The 21,500-nt window shown below is 33.6% G+C and overlaps 1 protein-coding gene across 3 annotated transcripts in view; it reads right to left on the bottom strand.

Moving 5' to 3' along the window:
* The window catches only part of CUL1 (cullin 1), a 121,464-nt gene that overhangs the window by 39,954 nt on the left and 60,010 nt on the right, over positions 1-21,500 (bottom strand). For all 3 annotated transcript variants that reach the window (XM_074193459.1, XM_074193460.1, XM_074193461.1), the window contains exons 4-8: positions 19,895-20,062; positions 13,591-13,646; positions 13,383-13,468; positions 12,348-12,511; positions 10,311-10,473 (exon numbers count right to left, since the gene is read on the bottom strand). In XM_074193459.1, the coding sequence (XP_074049560.1) occupies positions 10,311-10,473; positions 12,348-12,511; positions 13,383-13,468; positions 13,591-13,646; positions 19,895-20,062 (637 nt within the window). The remainder of the gene's footprint in view (positions 1-10,310; positions 10,474-12,347; positions 12,512-13,382; positions 13,469-13,590; positions 13,647-19,894; positions 20,063-21,500) is intronic.

Consider the following 21,500-nt stretch of genomic DNA (forward strand, 5'->3'; position numbering starts at 1 on the left):
GAAAAATTAATTCCAAGTCTACATAAACTTTTTAAAAAATTTAGGAGTTCGCTAAATTCCTTTTATAATACCAATATGGTACCGCTAACTAAACCGGGAAGAGTGAAAACAAAGAAAATTAAAGACCAATCTCCCTAATGAACATTGATGAAAAAATCTTACATAAAATTTTAGCAGAGATTACAGTACTGCTGGGATAATTCACCATGATCAGCTAGGTAGGTTGGAATGGTTCAATATTAGGAAAACATTCAATATAATTGAACATATCAATTAACAAAATCAACAAAAATCATATGATTATCTCATTAGATGTTGAAAAAAAAAATCTTTGTCAAAATACAACATCCATTACTATTAAAAACCCTAGAGTACTTAACAAACAGTGGTATATGTGTGCCATGGAACACTATTGTTCTGTTAGAAACCATGGAATTCAGGGAAGCCTGGAAGAATTTGCATGAACTGATGCTGAGGGAGATGAGCAGTACCAGAAAAACACTGTACACTGTAACAGCAACATGGGGGGCAATGATCAACCTTAATGGAACTGCTCATTCCATCAGTACAACAATCAGGCACAATTCCGGGCTATCTGCAATGGAGAAAACCATCTGTGAATACTATCTGTATCCAGAGAAAGAATTTTAAAAAGCACAAAATGTTATGTAATCTTGCTATCTCTTATATTTTATTTTTTTCTTCTCAAGGATATGATTTCTCTCTCAACACATTCAATTTAGAGCAATGTCTAGCAAGGAAACAATGTAAAGACTAATAGACTGCCTTCTGTGGGGGGGGGGAGCAAGCTTGGGGGATAATTGTAAAATTCAAAATAAATAAAATGTTTCAAAAAAACCCACTAGGATATACTACTTTAAACATTTAAAAACTTTAGCAAAGTAGCAGGATAAAACAAACTTACATAAACCATCTGTATTTCTATATATGAACAACAAATCCCAAGGGTAAGAGATAGAAAAGAGAAATTCTATTGAAAGTAACTGTGGACAATATAAAAATATCTGGGAATCTATCACCCAAGATAAACCCAGAAACTGTATGAACATAGTTATGAAAACACTTTTCACACAAAGTCAGACCCAAGCAATTGGAAAAACACCAACTGTTCATGGTTAAGCAAATATAATAAAAATGACAATTCTACCCAAATTAAATTATTTATTTAGGGCCATATCAATCAAACTACCAAAAAGCTATTTTACTGAGCTAGAAAAAAATAGTAACAAAATTCATCTACAGCAGCAAAATGTCAAGAGTATCAAGAGAACTGATGAAAAAAAAAAGTAATGGAAGGCATAGCCTAGATCTATCAGATCAAGAACAATACTATAAAGCAGTGGTCATCAAAACTGCCTGGTTCTGGTTAAGAAATAGAGGAATGGCCCAGTGGATTAGGATAGACGTAAAAGAAACAGTAGTAAATCACTATAATAATCTAGTGTTTGACAAACCCAAAGACCTTAGCTTCTGGGATAAGAATTTGCTATGTCAAAAATTGTTGGGAAAACTAGAAAATAATATGGCACAAACTAGGCAAAGACTAACATCTGATACCCTAAACTAAAATAAGGTCAAAATTGGCACAGGATTTAAACATAAAGGATGATACTATATATGGATCAAGTAGTAGATTGATAAATACTCTATTGGATCTCTTCAAAGGGGAGAAATTTATGATCAAACAAGAAATAAGAGAACATTTTAAATTGCAAAATGGATGATTTTGACTATATTGAATTAAAAAGTTTTTGCTAGGACTAATAAAATCAATGCAGACAAGGTTAGAAGGAAAACAAAAAGCTGGGAAACAATTTTTCATAACTAGGGATTCTGATAAAGGTCTCATTTCTAAAATATGTAGAGAACTGAATCAAATTTTTAAGATTTCAAATCATTCCTTAATTCATAAATGATCAAAGGATATAGAGGCAGTTTTCAAATGAAAAAATTAAAGCTATAATCATATGAAAAAGTGCTCAAAATAATTACTGATTAGAGAAATGCAAATTTAAAAAACTATGAGGTCCTCACATCTATCAGACTGGCTAAGATGACAAAAAAGGAAAATGATCAATATTACAGAGGTTGTGGGAGGATTGGGATATTAATGCACTGTTTGAGTTGTGAACTAATCCAACCATCCAACAATATATAACTTTTAGAATGTTATAGAATATGGTAGCTTTGGAATATGAATGTTATGGAGTACTATTGTGCTGTAAGAAACAATGAATGGCTGGTCTCTAGAGAAACATGTAAAGCATTACAGGAACTGATGCTGAGTGAAGAGAATAGAACCAAGGGAACGTTGTACATATTAATAACAACACTGTGAGTTTTGTCAACTTTGATGGATGCAGATCCTCCTAGCAGTTCAGAGAGCTAAGGCAACCCTGGGGGGCCTGCTATGGACAACACCATCTTCATTCAGATGAAGAAATAAAACAAAATAAAAACAAACTACAGAATCTGAAATGAACACTACATTCACTTTTTAAAAATTTCTCATTTTTTTCCTTCCTATTTCATGGTTTTCTTTTGTTTGCCTTAGTCCTAATTCCTCATCCAGAAAATGATTACTACTATGTTAATCTGTTAATATATACATGCACAATGTTCAGTAACTGTTCACCAGTGAGGGGAGAAGGGTGGGAAGGGAGAATGTTGAAAAACTTTCATAACATGTAATTGAAAATATAAAATAAAACAATCCAAATGGTCTATTGAAGCAGATTAGAGTGCGGCAATATTATTTTTCAAATGGTAAAACTTTACAAAAAAGTTTCTTCCTTCCAATTTTATTTTTGCTCTATAGTATCATAGGGGTTCTTACCTTCAGCTAAAGCTGTATTCACATGATTATTATTAAATGTTTAAAAGAACTAAAACAAGTGTCTGAATATTGGCTGAACAAACGACTATATCAGGATACCAAATTGTTAAGGATTAGGTTCACTGCTAAAATAAGCTACTTTAACTATCGTTATTTCCCTATGATTAAGACACACTTTAATTTTGGGGCCTGAAATTTTGGGGAAAAAAGTATCACATAAAGTTATTAAACTCAAGCTTTGTTCAACATAAAATTCATACAACTCCCCAACAGTCAAAACTCCCATCCATTAGCTCATCCTCATCTATATTTGATGATGAATTACTGTCTCAGGAGAGACTCTGACAGCTACCCTGCCTGTACTCTGGTCTGGGGCTGACCACAAGCACTCCTTGGGCAAGTCTGGTGCATGGATGCATGCTCAATTCATTATGTTTCGTGAAGCACCAATTGTGTGTTCTCTTTTGAAATCAGGAACTTCTTTTTCATCAGCAATTATTCTGGTCTCCTGCTGAAACATCTTTGTGGACACAGGAACTCCAATGACCCTTTGCTCTTCAATTCTCTTCAATTCCCGCTCTAACCCAGGCCATTCTGCTGCCTTGCCTCTCATGGCCTTTTCAGTTGGGTTTCTTCTTCCTGTGGTTGGTCAGTCTCAGATTGTTTTCTCAGATTGTTTAGTAGCACAATTTACATTTAAAGTTTGCAAACTGGATCACTTTTAACTTGAATTTAGCACTGTATGAAAATCTTTTCTGAGTCATTTCTTGGCAGAATGTGGCAAAATGTAACCTAATATACTGGTAACAAATGTGAAGCAATAAGTGCAAAGATAACAAGTGTGAAAAAGTGGGGAAAAAACTATAACCACTGTTAATAAGATACTTCCAAATGTTTTGAAAAAGAGTAAGTCTTATACATGCAGAAACACAGTACATTTCTATATCTTTTAAGATGCCTTTTCAAGCATGCATTAATTTAGTGAATGAATCTTTTAAAAAAAATCATTTCTCTATCAGAATAGTATAAATTTCTTCAGGTGGATTAGGCTCATTAAAATAATCAAAGAGTTTCTTATTTCCCTGAGATCAAAGACAAGTTCTTACATTTATATTCATGGCTTTGAAGGGAGATAAAAGTTGGACTAGATGACCCTTCAGATCCACATTCCAGTTTAAACATTCTACAATTCTAAAAAGGCAGGGATCAAAGGAATTCATTTTTAAGATACCTCGAAGCAGAAAATTTCATTTTTCTTTTTCTGTTCTTACCTGGAACAACTATGCTATGTATTTATGAAATATTCTAGTGATTCCATTAACTATTTCGAAAGAGGCATTTGAACTGATTGACTTAGACATGTAACTTCAGAGTTTCTGTTTTGTACTGGTGACCCCAAAATATTTTTTTAAAAGGAGGGGGAAAGGAGACTGGATTACCTCATCTTTCCCAGATTGGAACTGCAGCAGCTAGCATTAAAAAATACATTTTTCTTTTACTCTACGGATTTTCTTTTGCAAGAGATAGCCTAATGGTCTGAAGAATCAAACTTTCCAAAGGCACAGCTGAGAAAGATAAGTACATTTTCTCTCTTTCATTTTACCTAATTACCCTTTAAAAACTGTTTTAACAAATAAAAATAATGAAAATCCCCCCCACCATTCTTCTTTTTTTTTTGCAAGGCAAACAGGGTTAAGTGGCTTGCCCAAGGCCACACAGCTGGGTAATTATTAAGTGTCTGAGACTGGATTTGAACCCAGGTACTCCTGACTCCAGGGCCAGTGCTGCCCCACTATATATATATATATCTTTATCTTTTTTTTCCTTTTGGGAATTATGCATGTGTAAACTCTTAAGTTTCCTCCTTCCATGATCTTTGGGTTAAAAACTCAGCTGCCTTTGGCATAAAACAAGATGTATAATCATTTCCCCCCCCATGAACTTTCAAATATAGAAACAAACATAAATTTCTTTCTAGTTACATACTATCTTCTTTAAAAAATGTATTTCTTTTCCATCATAAGTTTAAGCTTAAAGCATTTAAAAACACCACACTTGCAAAGAACATAACATTTGAAAAAGATTAAGTGGTTGTGCTTCAATAAATTAATGATGTTCCTTGCAAAGCATATGCTAATATCAACTTTTCCAAAGTCATCCTTATTGATTCTATTAAAAATATGCTGAGGTGGGTCAGTGGATAGAGCACCGACCCTAGAGTCAGGAAGACCTGAGTTCAAATTTGAGCTCAGACACTTAATAATTACCTAGCTCTGTGACCTTGGGCGAGCCATTTAACCCCATTGCCTTGCAAAAAATAAAAAAAAAATGAAAAACAAACATACAAACAAAACCCCATATGCTGAAACTTAAACTCAACTTTGAAAATCAAGCTGAGATCACAAAATAGGTATTGCTTTATAAACAATACTGAGACTTTTGCCCCCATTAAAACATGGGCCTGGCAGGCATATACTGCTCTGTTCCTTACTCTTTTTTTTGTCCTTTGGGGCTAAATGGAACAAAATGATTTCCTTTTGAGATGTTCAAATACATAAAGATGGACTAGTAATATTTTCATGGACTATTATGAATAACAAGAATATCCATTTACCACAATCCTGACAGGTTAAAGGTATTTGTTTCAAGACATTCAGTAAAATAAAACCCTAAAACAAAAGCTTTTAGAAACAAATTATTTTACTTCTAGATAATTTTAACTTTGGAATTTTTTCCTGACATCAAGCCTAAATTAACTTTATGTGGTTAGGATAGAGAATTCAAGTTATCATCCACTCAAAGAGCAATGTGGGGGAAGAAGGAAAAAGGGATCCTGGATACTTACTTTTGCCTTTGGTGAGCCTTAATTTAATTTCTTTGGAGACTAATATTTTATGTCTGAAATCATATAACATCACCACTGGTGATGATGTTTGTTTTTCATTCATTTTACATTTTTTTAAAAAAAGTTTTTCGCAAGGCAATGGGGTTAAGTGACTCACCCAAGGTCACAGTTAGGTAATTATTAAGTGTCTGAGACCAGATTTGAACTCAGGTAACCCCTGACTCCAGGGCTGGTGCTCTATCCACTGTGCCACCAAGCTGCCCCTTGTCCTTCATTCTTCTTTTTTTTCTTTCTTTTTTTTTAGATTTTTCAAGGCAATGGGGTTAAGTGGCTTGCCCAAGGCCACACGGCTAGGTGATTATTAAGTGTCTGAGGTTGGATTTGAACCCAGGTATTTATGACTCAAAGGCCGGTGCTCTATTCACTGCGCCACCTAGCCCCCCACCCCTGTCCTTCATTCTTGAAGACCATGACATCAAGGAGTTGATGCCATGACAAGCAAGTAAAACGGATTCAAGTGAAGGGGTGCTATGCTAAGTCACCGGCCTCATCTTCTTCTCCAGAACCATCTAGGCCCAGTGGTCAGATATGAATCAGGTCAACCAGAGACAGCCCTGGACATGAGGTAATCAGGGTTAAGTGACTTACCCAAGGTCACACAGCTAGTAAGTGGCAAGTGTCTGAGGCTACATTTGAACTCTTGTCCTCCTGACTCCAAGTCTAGCACTCTATTCACTGTGCTACCAAACTACTTAACATCATCTTAGAAGAACACCAGCATTAAAAAGATAGGCCTCTGTTTAAGAGATAAGACTGATGCCATTATCTATCATATCTAGGACCCTGTCCATCTGCAATGTCTGTATTTAGTTTATAGATTAAAGGATGAGTTCTATTTTTTTCTTGTGTGGATAATTAGATTGTGATATAATAGGAGCTTGTTTCCAGTACTGATGGAATGAGTGCAATGCCATTTGCAAACAGGAGTTATCTGGAAAATTCCATCATTTCTAAGGAATTCCTCTTCATTTTGTACTCCAAGTTATATTCCTTCAATAGCAGTGGCACATATCTTGTGGTGCATGTACATTATTCTATTTCAGGTCTCATGTGACATTAATGGTAAGAAGGTCATCAAACACAATCATCAAAGTTGTTAAATCTTTCATTTCAACATATTTTTGTAGAAGACTTTATGGTGGCATTTTGGTCTACCTAAAAAAAAACAACCCCAAAACCATGACTAATATGGAATTATGCTAAATATGACTGCATGTACAACCTATATCTGATTACTTGCTACCATGGGGAGGGTAGAAAAATGTGCAAAGGCTTGAAAAAGGATGAATGTTGAAAACTGTCTTTGCATGTAATTGGAAAAAAACAGAAAAAAATTCAAGTAAAACAACTCTATTAACTAAATAAATTACCATTACTTGTGATTTTCTGAGTAAATATGTTGTCAGCCTTATTGGGATTAATTTTTATTTAAGTATGACACCAGGGGAACATATATGGAAAGTAATAAAGGTTTACTGGCTGCCTTCATACTTGATCTAGTCTAGCTGCTTCTGCAGACTTGGATGTCATTTTCATTTTCCCTTAGGCATACTGAAGAAAGAACTATTATCTTGGGAGCAAAAGACTTTGTTCTAAATACCAGTGTAGCTCTTTCCAATCTTTAAAGATGCCTGCCACGATTCTCCCAGTACCAGTCACATTAGTTGCATCTGTTCTCCCTTTCACATTTTGTTATTTGATATATCAAACTGCTCATAATCTCTTACCATCCCTGCACATAAAACTTTACAAATTATTTAACATTATGACCTGCTGTTGCTATGGGTACTGCCTCACCTAATTAACAAGGAGTTCAAATGTGTGGCAACTAAAGCGCTCTCCAGGGTCTTTTAGTTTTGTCACTTCAGCAATGAATTTATATTGGTTAAATCTCTATATGGGTCAATTAATGAATAAGCACTCATTAATGAATAAGCACTTATTAATGTGCCAGACTTTGACAGTACAAAGACAAAAATGCAACTGATCTCAGCACGCTTTGATGCTACCAAAGGAGACAAACAATATATGCACAAAAGGTCTACAAAAATAGAAACAAAACAAATTTGGGATAGTTTTGGGCAGGAAGATTCTAAAACCTGGGAAAATTTGAGAACACCTCATGGAAGTGGTATCATTTAAACTGGTTTCTGAAGAACTGAGGGATTCTAAGACAAAAGGAAAACACATTCCAGGAATGATGGCTAGCCTGGGGAAAGACATGAGATAGACAGTTGACTGAGAATGACTGAAAGGATAATAACACTGACAGAAACATTGACTGAAGAATTGATGGGAAGGACACTGAGCTCTTTTCTGGATAGTTTTAGCTTGGAATACTTAAGAAATATCCAGTTCGCAATGTTCAATAATGTTAGCTAACATTAATATAGTGATTTAAGACTTACACAGATTACAAATATTTTTATTTTATCTGATACTCAAAACAACTTTGCGAATGAGGAAAATTAAGTGATTTGCCCAGGGTCAAACAGTTAAGCACGCTGTTTGAAGTAAGATTTGAAGCCAAGTATTTCCTGACTCTAAGTCCACTACTCTAACTATAATGTCACACAGCTTCTTTCAATAGGCTGGTGATGAGGGACCAATTCAAAAGAGAACATGGCTACATATTTAGGTCTAGATGTTAATGAAGTCATTAAGAGTGTAAAGAGAAAGTAGCAGAGTCAAAGAGAATAGACAGGAAGGAAGCACAATATGAGTAATGATCAATTAAAAGTGAAATGAGAAGACAAGTAAAAAAACCAAGCAAAAGTAGTGACATTAAAAAAAGAGACATCTCCAGGTAAAAAAAGGTGAGCAGCCATGTCATATGCTGGAAAGGACAAGAAAGAAAGGGATTATGGAAAGGTAATCAGATTTAGCAATTAAGAAATCACTTTTACTCTAGAAAGGGTATTTCCATTCTAATAACAAGTCAAAAGTCAAGTCAAGGGACTGTAAAATTAGTGGGAGAAAATTAAGTGAAAGAAAAAGAGAACAGATATATTTTTTTAAAAATATGGATATGAAAAGAGAATTGAAAGTTTGAGGGGATGAGTTGAGTAAAGGAAGCAGGAAATGAGCAGACATATAAGGAGAGATGAGAGAGATAAGAAAAATCTGTCAAAGCAAACAGAATGAGATAGGATCATACATATTTAGTAGAGGGACTGGCCTTAGCAAGACAGGCTTGTCTCTTTTAACACCAGTTTTCATTCACACCCCAAGTTTTCTCAATGTACTGCCAAAAGGCATCACAGGATTTTAATGGCAATCGAGAAACATTAGTTCCTGTCTACTAAAATACAATCAAATTACATGGGAAAGACAGTATTTATTCAGTATTTATATCTTTTATCTTAAAAAAATGCACACGATATATAGACATTATAAGCTTCTGCATAGGGTACCTTGCATTTTCACTTGAAACCACACTTTCCAACCTAGTTTTCTTTACTTAGTCCCACTTGTGTATTCAGATAATCACCAAGTATCAAAGTAAAAGATGATTTAGAATCTTACAACAACCTTTCTCTTTTTTCTTCTCTGCAATAGAATCTTCAACCAACTGTAATTTAAGATGATCAAAAGTCTGATTGAATGAAGTTTCTTATTGCCACTAGATTATGTATCTATTTTTTGCAAGGCAATGAGGTTAAGTGACTTGTGCACAGTCCAGCTAGGCAATTATTAAGTGTCTGAAGCTGTATTTGAACTCAGGTCCTCCAGGCTTCAGGGTCAGTGCTCTATCTACTATGCCACCTAGCTGCCCCAGATTTATATCTTTTAATTTGTCCCCAAATGAGTATTTGTGAGCCATCCTTCCCCTTAGCTGAAAATACCTTCTGGTTCTGTTTATAGGAATAATGTCAAAAATATACAACTTATTCTTTTGGTAGTATAATCCACTAGCTGACCATCGACAAAGAACTTCTATTTCTTAATGCAATCTGTAGTCAGCCTATTATAATTAAGCCCAAAGGTTGGAAGAGAGGTGCATGGTGGACAAGAAGGGGCTATAACATAGTATAAAAAAGGAATTAAGAAGGAAAAGTCAAGTAAGGAATATCATTATAGAAATATATAATTGGAGCAGAAGATGGTGGATCAACAAGTTGGAACTGAGAGAAAAATGATCAGCTTAAATGTTACAATGGTATTCTTCATGATGTCAAGGAAAAACTAGGTTTCTCAACTACTAAGTGGATCACTTGTGAAAACTTACGGGAGGATATGGACAAGAGCCAAAGAGAATGAGAAGGCACGGATATATTACTGGAGGGAATACCCCACACATGAGTGAAATTATAAAAGAATTAATTATAATTATAATTATAAAAGAATGTCATTAAAAAATCCTTTTTTCAGGCAGTTTTGGCAATCTTAAAATTTTGGACCTTCCTATATTTCAGCATCCCATGAAATTGACTAAGTTTTAAAATAGCTCCTGACACTACATCCCCAAACTACTTATTATAATTGTAGAACATTCAATATAATTATATAATCAGCAATCACAATTTGTATTTAGAAATTGTAGCTCACCTTCATTTTTGTCAGCATCTAATAAATTCTGAAATTCTGTGTGGAAAATCTCCAAGTGTTTTTCAATGAGTACTTGTTCACATTTCCGTGCTAATTCATCCTGTGTGCTCTCATGAAGGTAAACCTGAACTCGCCGCTGTTCCTCAAGTAGACGAGCCTCTGCCTAGGAAATAAAGTCCTTTTCAGATTTTTTTTTTTTAGATTCATGGTGTTTGAGTTTAAGGAATCCTCACAGGTCTTCTAATTCCATCCCCTATCTGAAGATGAGTCCTTTGTGAAGATTCTTAGGGATAGGAGACTATTGACTTCCTGAGGCATCTTCCCCTACCCCTCCAGTTTACTACTGAATAGCTCTGTGAGGGCACTTGTTCTTATTTAAAAGCCCAAAGCTGCCTCTCTTTGACTCCTGTCCAATGTTCCTAGCAACATTACAGCCCTTCAAATACTCAAGAGTCAACTTTGATTTGAGTCCCAAATTTTCTCAGTGTACTCTTACATACCACTGAAAGGTCCTACAGAATTTTTATCTAATCCAAGAAACTAAGGCTCAGACAGGTTAAGTGATGGGCTTAAGGTCATAAAGATAAGTTAAGTAAATAAGAGCAGTATAACTGGAACTTAGGACCTCTGACATCAAAAGTCTGAGACTGCTCTTGAACATTCTGTGGTCTCTAGTTTTTAAAGAGTCAACATATAAATTTTACTAAATAAATCTCAGAAAACTGAATATTATAGTATTTTATAAAAATACCTATAAAAGCTAAGAGGTTCCATATAAGTCTGATTAAGAACCAAGAAGATAAAACAACAGTAGGATTAAATGGTCACTGCTGTTCTATTCCCTTTCCAAGTTATTTGCTATTCAAATTCTTCTTTAAAACAATTTCATTATTATAGTACTTTAGTGGATCTAAGATTTCACCTGTGTGGATATTACCTTTATCAAAGTAGCTTAAAACCCCTTGCTTGCTTTCTTGTCCTATTTATTTCTCATCCAATTTTCCAATAAGACCTCCATAGAAGAGTTGGACATGTCTTCTACAATCTTAAAGGGTCACCAATACACTACTGGTCTTGTCATCTTTTTGTCTCTCATTCTTTTTTCCCTTTCTGATAAACACATTTTGCCTGACCCTGTATGCCATCTTTCATACAGTTGGCAATATTACCATAACTTAAAATTTCATTACAAAGCAGATTTTGTTGTAAAGCGTAGTATATAATCAATACTTAGAGCAGTACAAAAATGTCATCCCATGACATGACCACTAGGCGATGTTATATAAAAGAATGCAGTTTTTGTGGTATATGTATGTCATGGAACACTACTGTTCTATTAGAAACCAGGAGGGACAGGATTTCAGGGAAACCTGGAGGGATTAGCATGAACTGATGCTCAGTGAGATGAGCAGAATCAGAAAAACACTGTACACCCTAACAGCAACATGGGAGTGATGTTCAACTTTGAAGGACTTGCTCATTCCATCAGTGCAACAACTGGGAACAATTTTTGGCTGTCTGCAAAGGAGAGTACCATCTGTATCCAGATAAGGAGCTGCGGAGTTTGAACAAAGTGCAAGGACTATTCCCTTTAATTTGGGGGGGGGAAACCCAGATATCTTATTGTCTGATCTGGTTACCTCTGAGAATTCTGTTTTCTTTAAGGATATGATTTCTCTCTCATCACACCCAATTTGGATCAAGGTACAACATGGAAACAAAGTAAAGACTGACAGAGTGCTTTCTGTGGGGGGGAGGGGGGAGGGAAGCAAGACTGGGGGGAAAAATGTAAAACTCAAATAATATCTTTAATAAAAATAAATTTAAATTAAAAAAAATAAATAAAAATAAAAAAAGAATGCAGTTTTTTCATAATTCATGAATTCACTATGAATTTAATGTACCTACTATACTTTTTATATACAGAGAATGATGTTCACCACAAGGACTGCCTTATTAAAAAGAGAATTATAGACTCAGAACCTTCACAAACTTTTGCTTATTCTTGTATACAATTTGCTAATACTTTACACTTACCTTTTTCATGTACTCTGTAACAGGATTCTGTTGCAAAAACTCAGTGCTCTCCCTTGTGTAAAATCTTTCTGTATCAGCCAAGAACTGTGATTCAAAGGATTCTTTATATACTGTAAGTGTGGGTCCTTTGGCAAATGCATCATCTTCATTAAGCCCAAGTTCCACTAAAAATAAATGAATAAACCCTCACTTTAAAATCATTTCATCTTTGGCTTCCTATTCCACAAAATACAGCAATCCTGAGAGTCAACTGATTAAAAGATGTAATTGAATTATCATAGAAGAAAAGAAAAAATTCAAATCAGCTCATTCTGATGCATGACTAAAAAAGAGGTCTACTGCTCCCCATTAAAGGTTTAGCTCTTAAAAAAACAAAAACAAACCAGGAAACAAACATTCCAATATAAAAAGAGAAAGGATATTGTTTATGAACTTGTGAACTTCTTTTATCTGTGAATTGTCAAGGTTTATTTCAGTGATTGTTATATTTCCCAGCACATTAATACCAGGTTTTGTAAATGACTTGCATACTTTCAATATTTTTGTGATTTTTCATTTTTAACATCATCATGAATAATATCAGCAAGGAAATTCAGATGCTCTTAGATTTTAATTAATAACTGTTTCGTTATCTTAACTGTTTAAATACAATTAGAATTCTGGTTAACACAGTCCTACTAATCAAGATCTACACTGTATTGAGCAGTTATTATTAGTCTCAACTAAAATTTACATTTTCAAAGATACCAAGATAAATTTCAATAGTTAAATTCAAACAAACTGTTATGAGGCTTCTACAATGCAAATAGCATCATACTGGGAAAAATACAGTATGCCTTCAATCAAGTAAAAATACTTTTGAGTTTTTAAAGTTATTTATGTATTCATAATGATTATATTCATATAAATGTAATCAACAAAATTTAATGATAATTTAAAATAATGTATAAGGGTTATAACTGAGCCTAGAGCTTTAATTTTTGACTAGAAAAATTTAAGTGCTTATTAAATAAATTGAAAGTAAACTCTATTTACCATATGACTGTACAACTCCACTAATCAGTCTTGTATTGATGGTTTCACCATTTCTTTCCTTTTCTATCAGTTTCAAAACAGCATTTGTTACCTTTAAAAAATGATATGAAATCACTTAGAGATATACAAGACAAAAGTAATACAACAAAATAGGCTAGAAAGGAAGTCACAACAGTTGTAATAATTTTTAAGGAATAAAACAAAACAGGTTACCTGTTTATTTAATGGTCTGAACAGACAATCCCTCCAAGTCACCAATGCAAGCTAGGATTTAAAGAAAAGGAGAGCAACAAAGAGAGTTATGTTTCACATTGTTCCTAATAGTGAATTCTACAGATAACTGCTATAAGTGCCTGAATCCCAAACTGTTGGTTGTTAACATTTCTTTGGTAAATTATAATTTGGGAGGTTAAAAACTATTAATGATATTATTTGGGGAAACAACTGTTTTAAAATGATTTCTAAATTGACTAGAATCTTTAAAGACCAATCAACTTACAGAAAACTTCATGGTAAAATTTTATTCCATAAGAAGCATTTTAAAATGCCTCTGACTTTAGTGGAAGAGGTATTCAAACTAAAAATAAATGTGTTCCAATAAGTTTATGACAAACAGAATATAAATTTCAGATTAAAACAGAATTTAAATTAGTTGAAATTGTAGTTTGAAACTACCAGTGTATATATTTCAGAAATTATCAATTTTCACAAAAAAAAATCCAAAATTGGAGGGATATATCTTTTAAAAACAAGTTCAGCCCAATAATAATTCTGATTCTGATTCTGACAGGAAAATATCCCAAATTAAGCTGGATTATACTGCTTATGCAGGATCTCTACTAGGATTCAAGCAATTTCCAGGTACTAAAATATTTCAACTATAATTTCTTAATGATAAAAATTTAATCATATATATTCATCTTAAAATACCAACTCATGATACTTTTACTACTTAATTTACATTAAGAAGTTTAAGCACCCTAAATTGCCATTCATAAAAAATCTTCTAGTCTTGAAATTATATATTTATGTAAGTCAGATTCTTTTCAATGCCCAAATACAATCTTTTTATCCCTGCTTCATTCAACTGGGGGCACAGCTAAACATAAAAACTTATATTCTCTGATGAAGTCAGAAATCTGCTTTCAGTCTAATGAATAAAGCAGTGACTAGAAATTATTTGTCCACCTTAAACTGTTTCTGATGAACTGATTACAGCCCAGAACTATGTAAGCCAAGATTTATTTCTCTAATGCTTCTTAAGATTGTGTTCCAACACATCAGCATCCTATTTTCATAAGTCCTTTTATGCTAAAACATCTGTGCTGACCCTTTTATGCATAGAAAAAGTTGTTGTGGACACAAGGGAGACTAAAGGTGAGTGGAGAGAATCAACTAGTAGAAAAACAAATCAAAGTTCACAAGTTAAAAATTCTCCATTCATTCATAAATGACTAGTATGCTTAGAATTGTTAAACAGGCATGTTTTTATACATAAATATGCTTGATCCTTTTCTGGAGAAAGGGTTAAGTGGCAAAGTACACTCAATGGGAACAACTCAACCAATTCAACAAATTGTGAAATAAAAGTTCTAATCAGTTTAAAATAAGTAAAAAGCATTAGCATATGAGATGTATAAAACATATTAAGAGGAAAGGTAAATCTTCCTAGAAAAACCAAAAGGAACTTCCTAATTTCTTGTGAATTTATTTTTTATAGCATTGAATTAATAGTAATAAACTGAATCAAGATTTGTATATTCTTTTGGCAGTAATAGAGTTATAATTTCACTGCTGGAGGATCTCCAAAGGGGAGGAATTCCTTCCATATACTTTTTTCCTTTGTAAACTGTCTTAGGGAATTGCCAAGAGCATAAAGAGGCTGAGTAACATGTTCAGGGTCATAAAATCAGTGTGTATCATGAATCAGGACTTGAAACCCAAGTATTCCTGTCTCCAAAGACAACTTTCTATTCACTATACTACACTGCTGCTGTTATTTCAAAGCATCATGTTTGAAGTCATATTAAAACAGATGTTCTATTTAAATAATATTTAAACTTAGTCCTGCCTATTAAAAAAAAGATATATAATAATAACACTTTGAAGTACTTCCAGAAGGAACTCTATAGAAGTTCAATGATGACAAACTGATCATTTATTACAACTATGTATTTTAAAACTCTGGGTCTTCTTTGTTTATATATATTTGGAATTTAATAAGTTTTTTTAAAGAAAAAGATTTAGCAATGTAAGTAGATCAGGATTTAGAACTTTAAACAAATATGCAATTTGAATCTGAACAGAAAGTTCAGTTTACTATTTTGTGCATGCACTTTGCTTAAACTTATTTGATGAGTTGATGGAATTTAAAACAACAGCAAATAAGTTTGATTAATGTCTAGTTTGACCTATACAGACCTAAAAACTTCTACTACTTTACATTCTGACATTCCTAGGTGTTACTGAAAGGTTTTTTAATATTTAAAAATTATCAAAAATTCAAAAGTTTTAAATCATTTAACTTCAAAGAAATTAGCTCTATCCAAAATGGCAAATTCTCTTAGGAATTCAAAGAAATAAAATAGAACAGATAATTTCTGAATATCAATAGGATCTATCATCATACTGAGTGGTAAAAGGCTTGTCAAGTGATTAGATTATCAGAAAGCATGAGTATCAGGACAGGTAAATCCAGCTTTTCCTGAAACCAAGGCTAGTCCTTTATCACCCATTACCAAGCTGCTTACCTATAGTTCAAAACAAATATGGGACAAACTTAAAAGCAGGTAAACAGAACTGATTTCACATCACTTCTATAGGATTTTTGAAGATCATTTTCATTTCTCTAAATCAGAGGAAAATCAATATTTACAGAGAAGGTATTACTTCTGCTTCATAGAACACAAAACTGTTTCAAATACACTTCTGATGGAACATTACCTGTGATTGCCAAATAAGTCCAAGCCTTAAAAACACTTACTTGTACTTCAAAAGTGGGTTAAAAACCACAAGAATAAATTATTTTATGTTAGGTAGCTTTCACTGTCCACAAATTTTTTCAATTTAGTATCTCTGTTTACTCTAAATACACAGCAAATTCACTTGCAAGTGTTATTTAGAAGAGAAAAAGACTGGCTCATGTTCTGAGATATAACATAGGAAAGACTGATAAAAATTCATTTAACATGCAGTGCCTTCATTAGCTCAAGCCCTTGATAGGCAGTCAAGGCAAAGCTTGAATTAAAAAAGGATGCCAGGAACTGGTCTGCTTCTTGTGGAAGAGGGATTGGGAATCTGCATCTATCTTCTAATAAGAATGAGGGAAGGATGGGAAAAGAACTCTTAAAGTTTGTGCTTCAAGAGCATAAGATTGATTCTATTGGCTTTACTTTGAGTGAGCTTATTTGGAAGAAAACAGCAAGAATGCCAGAGAATACAAGAATACTCTGTGCAAGTTTTTGCTTCCAGAGCATACAGTGGGAGAATACATCTTGGACTGGAGCTTCTTGGCAAGAAGTAGAAACAAGGACTTAAAAAAAAGGTGTTAAGAGTACTGAAAAGTCTCATCTTCAGCTTAAGTTATTAATAGGAAGAAGCCTTTTTTTGGGTAAACGGCTGACTCCATAACAGTGCTAACACACTGGAAGGAATAGCAAAGTCTTTACTTGTGAAAATTAGAGGTCCTGAAACCCTTTGCTTGGTATCAATATGTGGATATTTTGAATTCCTTTAACAATGGTAACCCAAAGTCTCAATGAATTAGTATGAACTCACAACAGATATAAATTGCATCATCTATTTGAACAAAGAGTACAAAGATCATGTGGACAGTCCATTCAGCTTTCCAGAGAAGTTATGAGATAAAATGTCTAACCAAACATTAACATATTAAATATTTTACTGAAAATATAGTATTAGGTAGGGTCAAACTATTATATCTTTCCAACAATAAAAGGGGAAAGAAGAAGTTTCATCTCACTGGAGAAATAGTTTTATTGCTGCTATGCACAACTGTTTTCCTTGTATAATGAATACCCTGTACCTGTCATTATTACTTACCATTCCTTTGCCTACCCTGTGTTTCTAATACTAAGTACAGTTGATGAAACTATAATGGAAGTACAGTGTTGCACTCTGGCACGTACAACAAAAGGTGCAATATTTCTTTTAAGTGCAAATGTTTTCCATTCCTTTGGGCTGAAAGTGAACCTTTCAGAGGGGGGGAGGTTCAGAGCAACTGCCAACAGAGCAGTGATTCCATCATTGGAGAAAAAAGAAAAATAATTGGTAGTACAAAAGAAAGGGCAGGATAGGACAATTAACTTAAATACCTTATAAAAGAAAAAACAATCACACCATCTAATTTATGATTCTACCAAGCAATTGCATATCTTGAAATTTATCTGTTCAAATCAAACATACTAAAGAGGCTTGACTAAGCATTGGTGGGGAAATACTCTAAGAAGAAAGTTTGAAATGATGCAGAGAGAGAAAAGCAAAACCACAAGAAGTCACACAATGACTACGATCAAAGAACATAACACAAAAAGACATCAGAATTCAGATGAATGTAACGATCACTATTCATCCCAGAGGACTGATGGATCAAATGAGTACTACTACTAATAGCAGGTGAGTAGGTTTCTCTTGCTTAAATAGTTTTCTTTTGTTATGAAGAAACATTGTAGGAAGGAAGGGAGGGCTACTGAGATGCAAGTGATGCAAAACAAAACACAACCCCCCCCCCAAAAAAAAACCTAAAAGTTAAATGAAAAGGTTGAAGTCTTAAGATGAGAAAGCATTCCTATCCCACAAGGATTTGGAAACATACTGTAAGACTTCCTCAAAAAAATGTGCTTGTGGTATCTTTAATTCAAAGTTTGTCAATTATGGAAGAGGGTGAATTACAGTTGCCTTTTCATTTCTGACAGGTTATTGGGTCATTTGCCAGAGTACATCAGGAGGTCAGAGGCTGGACATGGACCTAGATCCTCTTGGCTGTGATTAGATCTTTTTTCAATAAACTGTGCATGATGCCTTTCCTTGCATTCACTTATCTAACATCAAACGTCTCAATATGATTATTCTTCAATAGTATGTACACATCTGATCATGGGAATGGAGAAAGGAAAAGTCTTAGTGCCCAGCACTGGTGCTCTGACCATCTGAAATGACTAAAAATGCCATAGTTCTCACAAAAGGCTCTGTGTATTTTTATTAGCAAATTAATTTTGTTAGCAAATATATTTTTCAAGGAAAACAGGGAACAGCACCTGTGAATGAGTTGTATGTATCACTTCCTCTACCCTATCCTAGACTCTACTTAATTCTAACATTTTCATCCCTCCTAATCCTGAGATATTTTGGGGGATAAGATAAAGAAGGTACCATATCAAATGGAAAGACTATCAACAACCTATCAACAATAAATGTTGATATTTGTCCTCCAATATTGAAGAAGATCATGACATCAGGGGAGGTGATACCATGACAAGCACCTAAATTGATTTGAGTGAGGGGATGCTGTGCTACGTCACCAGTCTCATTTTCTCCTCCAGAGTCAGATATCTGAGTCCAGTGGTCACATATGAATTAGAATGACTGGAAATGGCCCTGGATGCAAGGCAGCCAGGATTAAGTGACTTGCCCAAGGTCACACAGATGGTAAGTATCAAGTGCCTGAGGTTGGATTCAAACTCCCATCTTTCTGACTCCAAGGTCTATTCAATGCACCACCTATCTGTCCTCAGTACTTATTAAGGCTATGAAAGAAGTATAAATAATTAGATAAATAACTATAATTCCTTAAAAAAAATTTGTTATATAGAGGAGGCTGACTCCTGTGAGGTTAGGAATTTTAACATAATTTGATGGAATCAAAATAGCATTAGGAGGCTGTAATAACTTCATTACATAGAACTGGACACTGTAATTATATATATGTATATGTGTATGTGTGTTTTAAAACAGATTTGTTCTATAATTATTATTTTGTCCCAAATATAAGCTGTGTTGTCTTCTTCCTTAATTGCTTTAGGAAAAGTTTTCTTGCCCAAAATGTTGTATTGGCAGTGATTTAACCCATCAATGTTCCCATTTCTGAATCTATTTGCAAAGAAATAAAGAAAATAAACTGAAAGTTTCATTGGATATTTCTTGGTGTTTCTTAAGGGCAACAAGGTTCTAACACTATAAAAGATGATGATGAATACTTGGAGATTAGGATGAAAACTCTTCCAAACAAATAATTAAAAAGAACAAGTAGGAAGCAATGTAGCAGCTTTTCAATCAAGACATAACATTCCAACTACTTACCCTAACCGTCTCTAATTGAACAAAGCTCTTAAATGGTATTTAATGATGGAATTTAAAACAGCAAGTTACAAGTTGTAATTTACCAAATAATCTAAGACAATATAATAACATCTACATTTAGATCACCTTACAAATAGACGAAATATCTTCAAGAAAATAATACACATTTTAAGGTGGCTTTTCTAAATCCTTACTGAATAGATTTCATATATTCCTTTTCGTCCTTCATCACACTCACGGCGAACCCAATGTCGATTGAGGTAGGCACAAATTCCATTCAGCACTTTGCTTGAAAATCGATAATCTTCCCATTGTTGAGTGTAGAATTTCAGTACACTCTCATCCATCAAATCTTCTCCATCCTAAAACAATTAAGTTCACTAAAACTTTAAGATCACTCATTTTTAATGCAAATACATAAATAATTAAATATAGTCCATAAAAATGTTTTTATTTATGTTTGTGCACATCCTAAAAATGATCTAAGAGGATATAACACATATCATTATGTAGGTTGCAGAAGGGATATAAACACATACACATTAGCAAATGAGGTAAATTTTGAAGTTTCAGGGAAGATTAACTTATTTCTTTGGCTACAGAGCAAAGGATTCCCCTGAAATAATTATTTTTTAGTTTTAAAATTCTAGTGCTCTTCAGTCCATGATGGCATCAACATTTATTTTGTGAATAGTGTTCCTTCTTTATATTTAAATAAAACACTGTAATGTGCAGAAGGGAACATATGAATCAAATTTTGTGACATATGACTTGGTTTCCTAAGCAACAGAATTTATTTATTTTTTTATTTTTTTAGATTATTTCAAGGCAATGGGGTTAAGTGGCTTGCCCAAGGCCACACAGCTAGGCAATCATTAAACGTCTGAGGTCGGATTTGAACCCAGGTACTCCTAAACCCAGGTACTCCTGAACCCAGGTACTCCTGACTCCAAGGCCGGTGCTCCATCCACTGCGGCACCTAGCCATCCCTAAGCAACAGAATTTAATAAACTGTTCAAAATTATTTCTTTTAGCAATAAGAATTTTTTTTTATTTTTTAAACAAAAAAATTTTATTTCACTGAAGTATATTTTCTTCACTTAACACTTATCAAAACATTTCCATGCCTTAAGAAGGTTTTTCATGAAATATAGGTGCCAGGAAAAATTATCACCTGAAAGCTAATCTTCTAGTAATAAGCCTCTGGTTGATTTTCAATACAGATAAAAATGGATTTTAATTTTAAGTTAGGATTAATTTTTTTCATTACCAGTGGGACTTCTACCTAGTAAATGAAATAAAAGCCTTATTTTTCAAACTCATCCCAACTAGGCAACTTTGGGCAAGTCACTCAACCTCCTCTGTGAATTCATTTCATATCTATCAATTCAGAGGGTTGGGCTAGATAATTTCTAATGTCCCTTCCAGCTTCAAAGTTCTATTAAAGATAAGGAGAAATACTCCTCTATAAGTCTCTTGAAAAATCTTAATCTAACAAATATATCAAGTACAAAAGGACTAAATAAAAAAAAATGTAAAGGCATGTATAAAAATCACACCTTATTATAAGGAACAAAATTTAAATTTCACTGTCACTAAAGAACAGTTATAACAATTTTATCTTCTATAATGTCTTGTACTTTACCTATATACATTAAACAAAATGAAAGGATTCATTTTATCAAGATTGGCATTTTTTTGAAAAATCAATTTCAAAAAGATATTAAGAACATTCTATGTGGGGAAGACAATACTAAATTACAACAAGTTGTGGGCAATCAAATCGACTTAAAATTTTTT

The sequence above is a fragment of the Macrotis lagotis genome, chromosome 7 (assembly GCF_037893015.1).
Source record: "Macrotis lagotis isolate mMagLag1 chromosome 7, bilby.v1.9.chrom.fasta, whole genome shotgun sequence".
Lineage (NCBI taxonomy): Eukaryota > Metazoa > Chordata > Mammalia > Peramelemorphia > Peramelidae > Macrotis > Macrotis lagotis.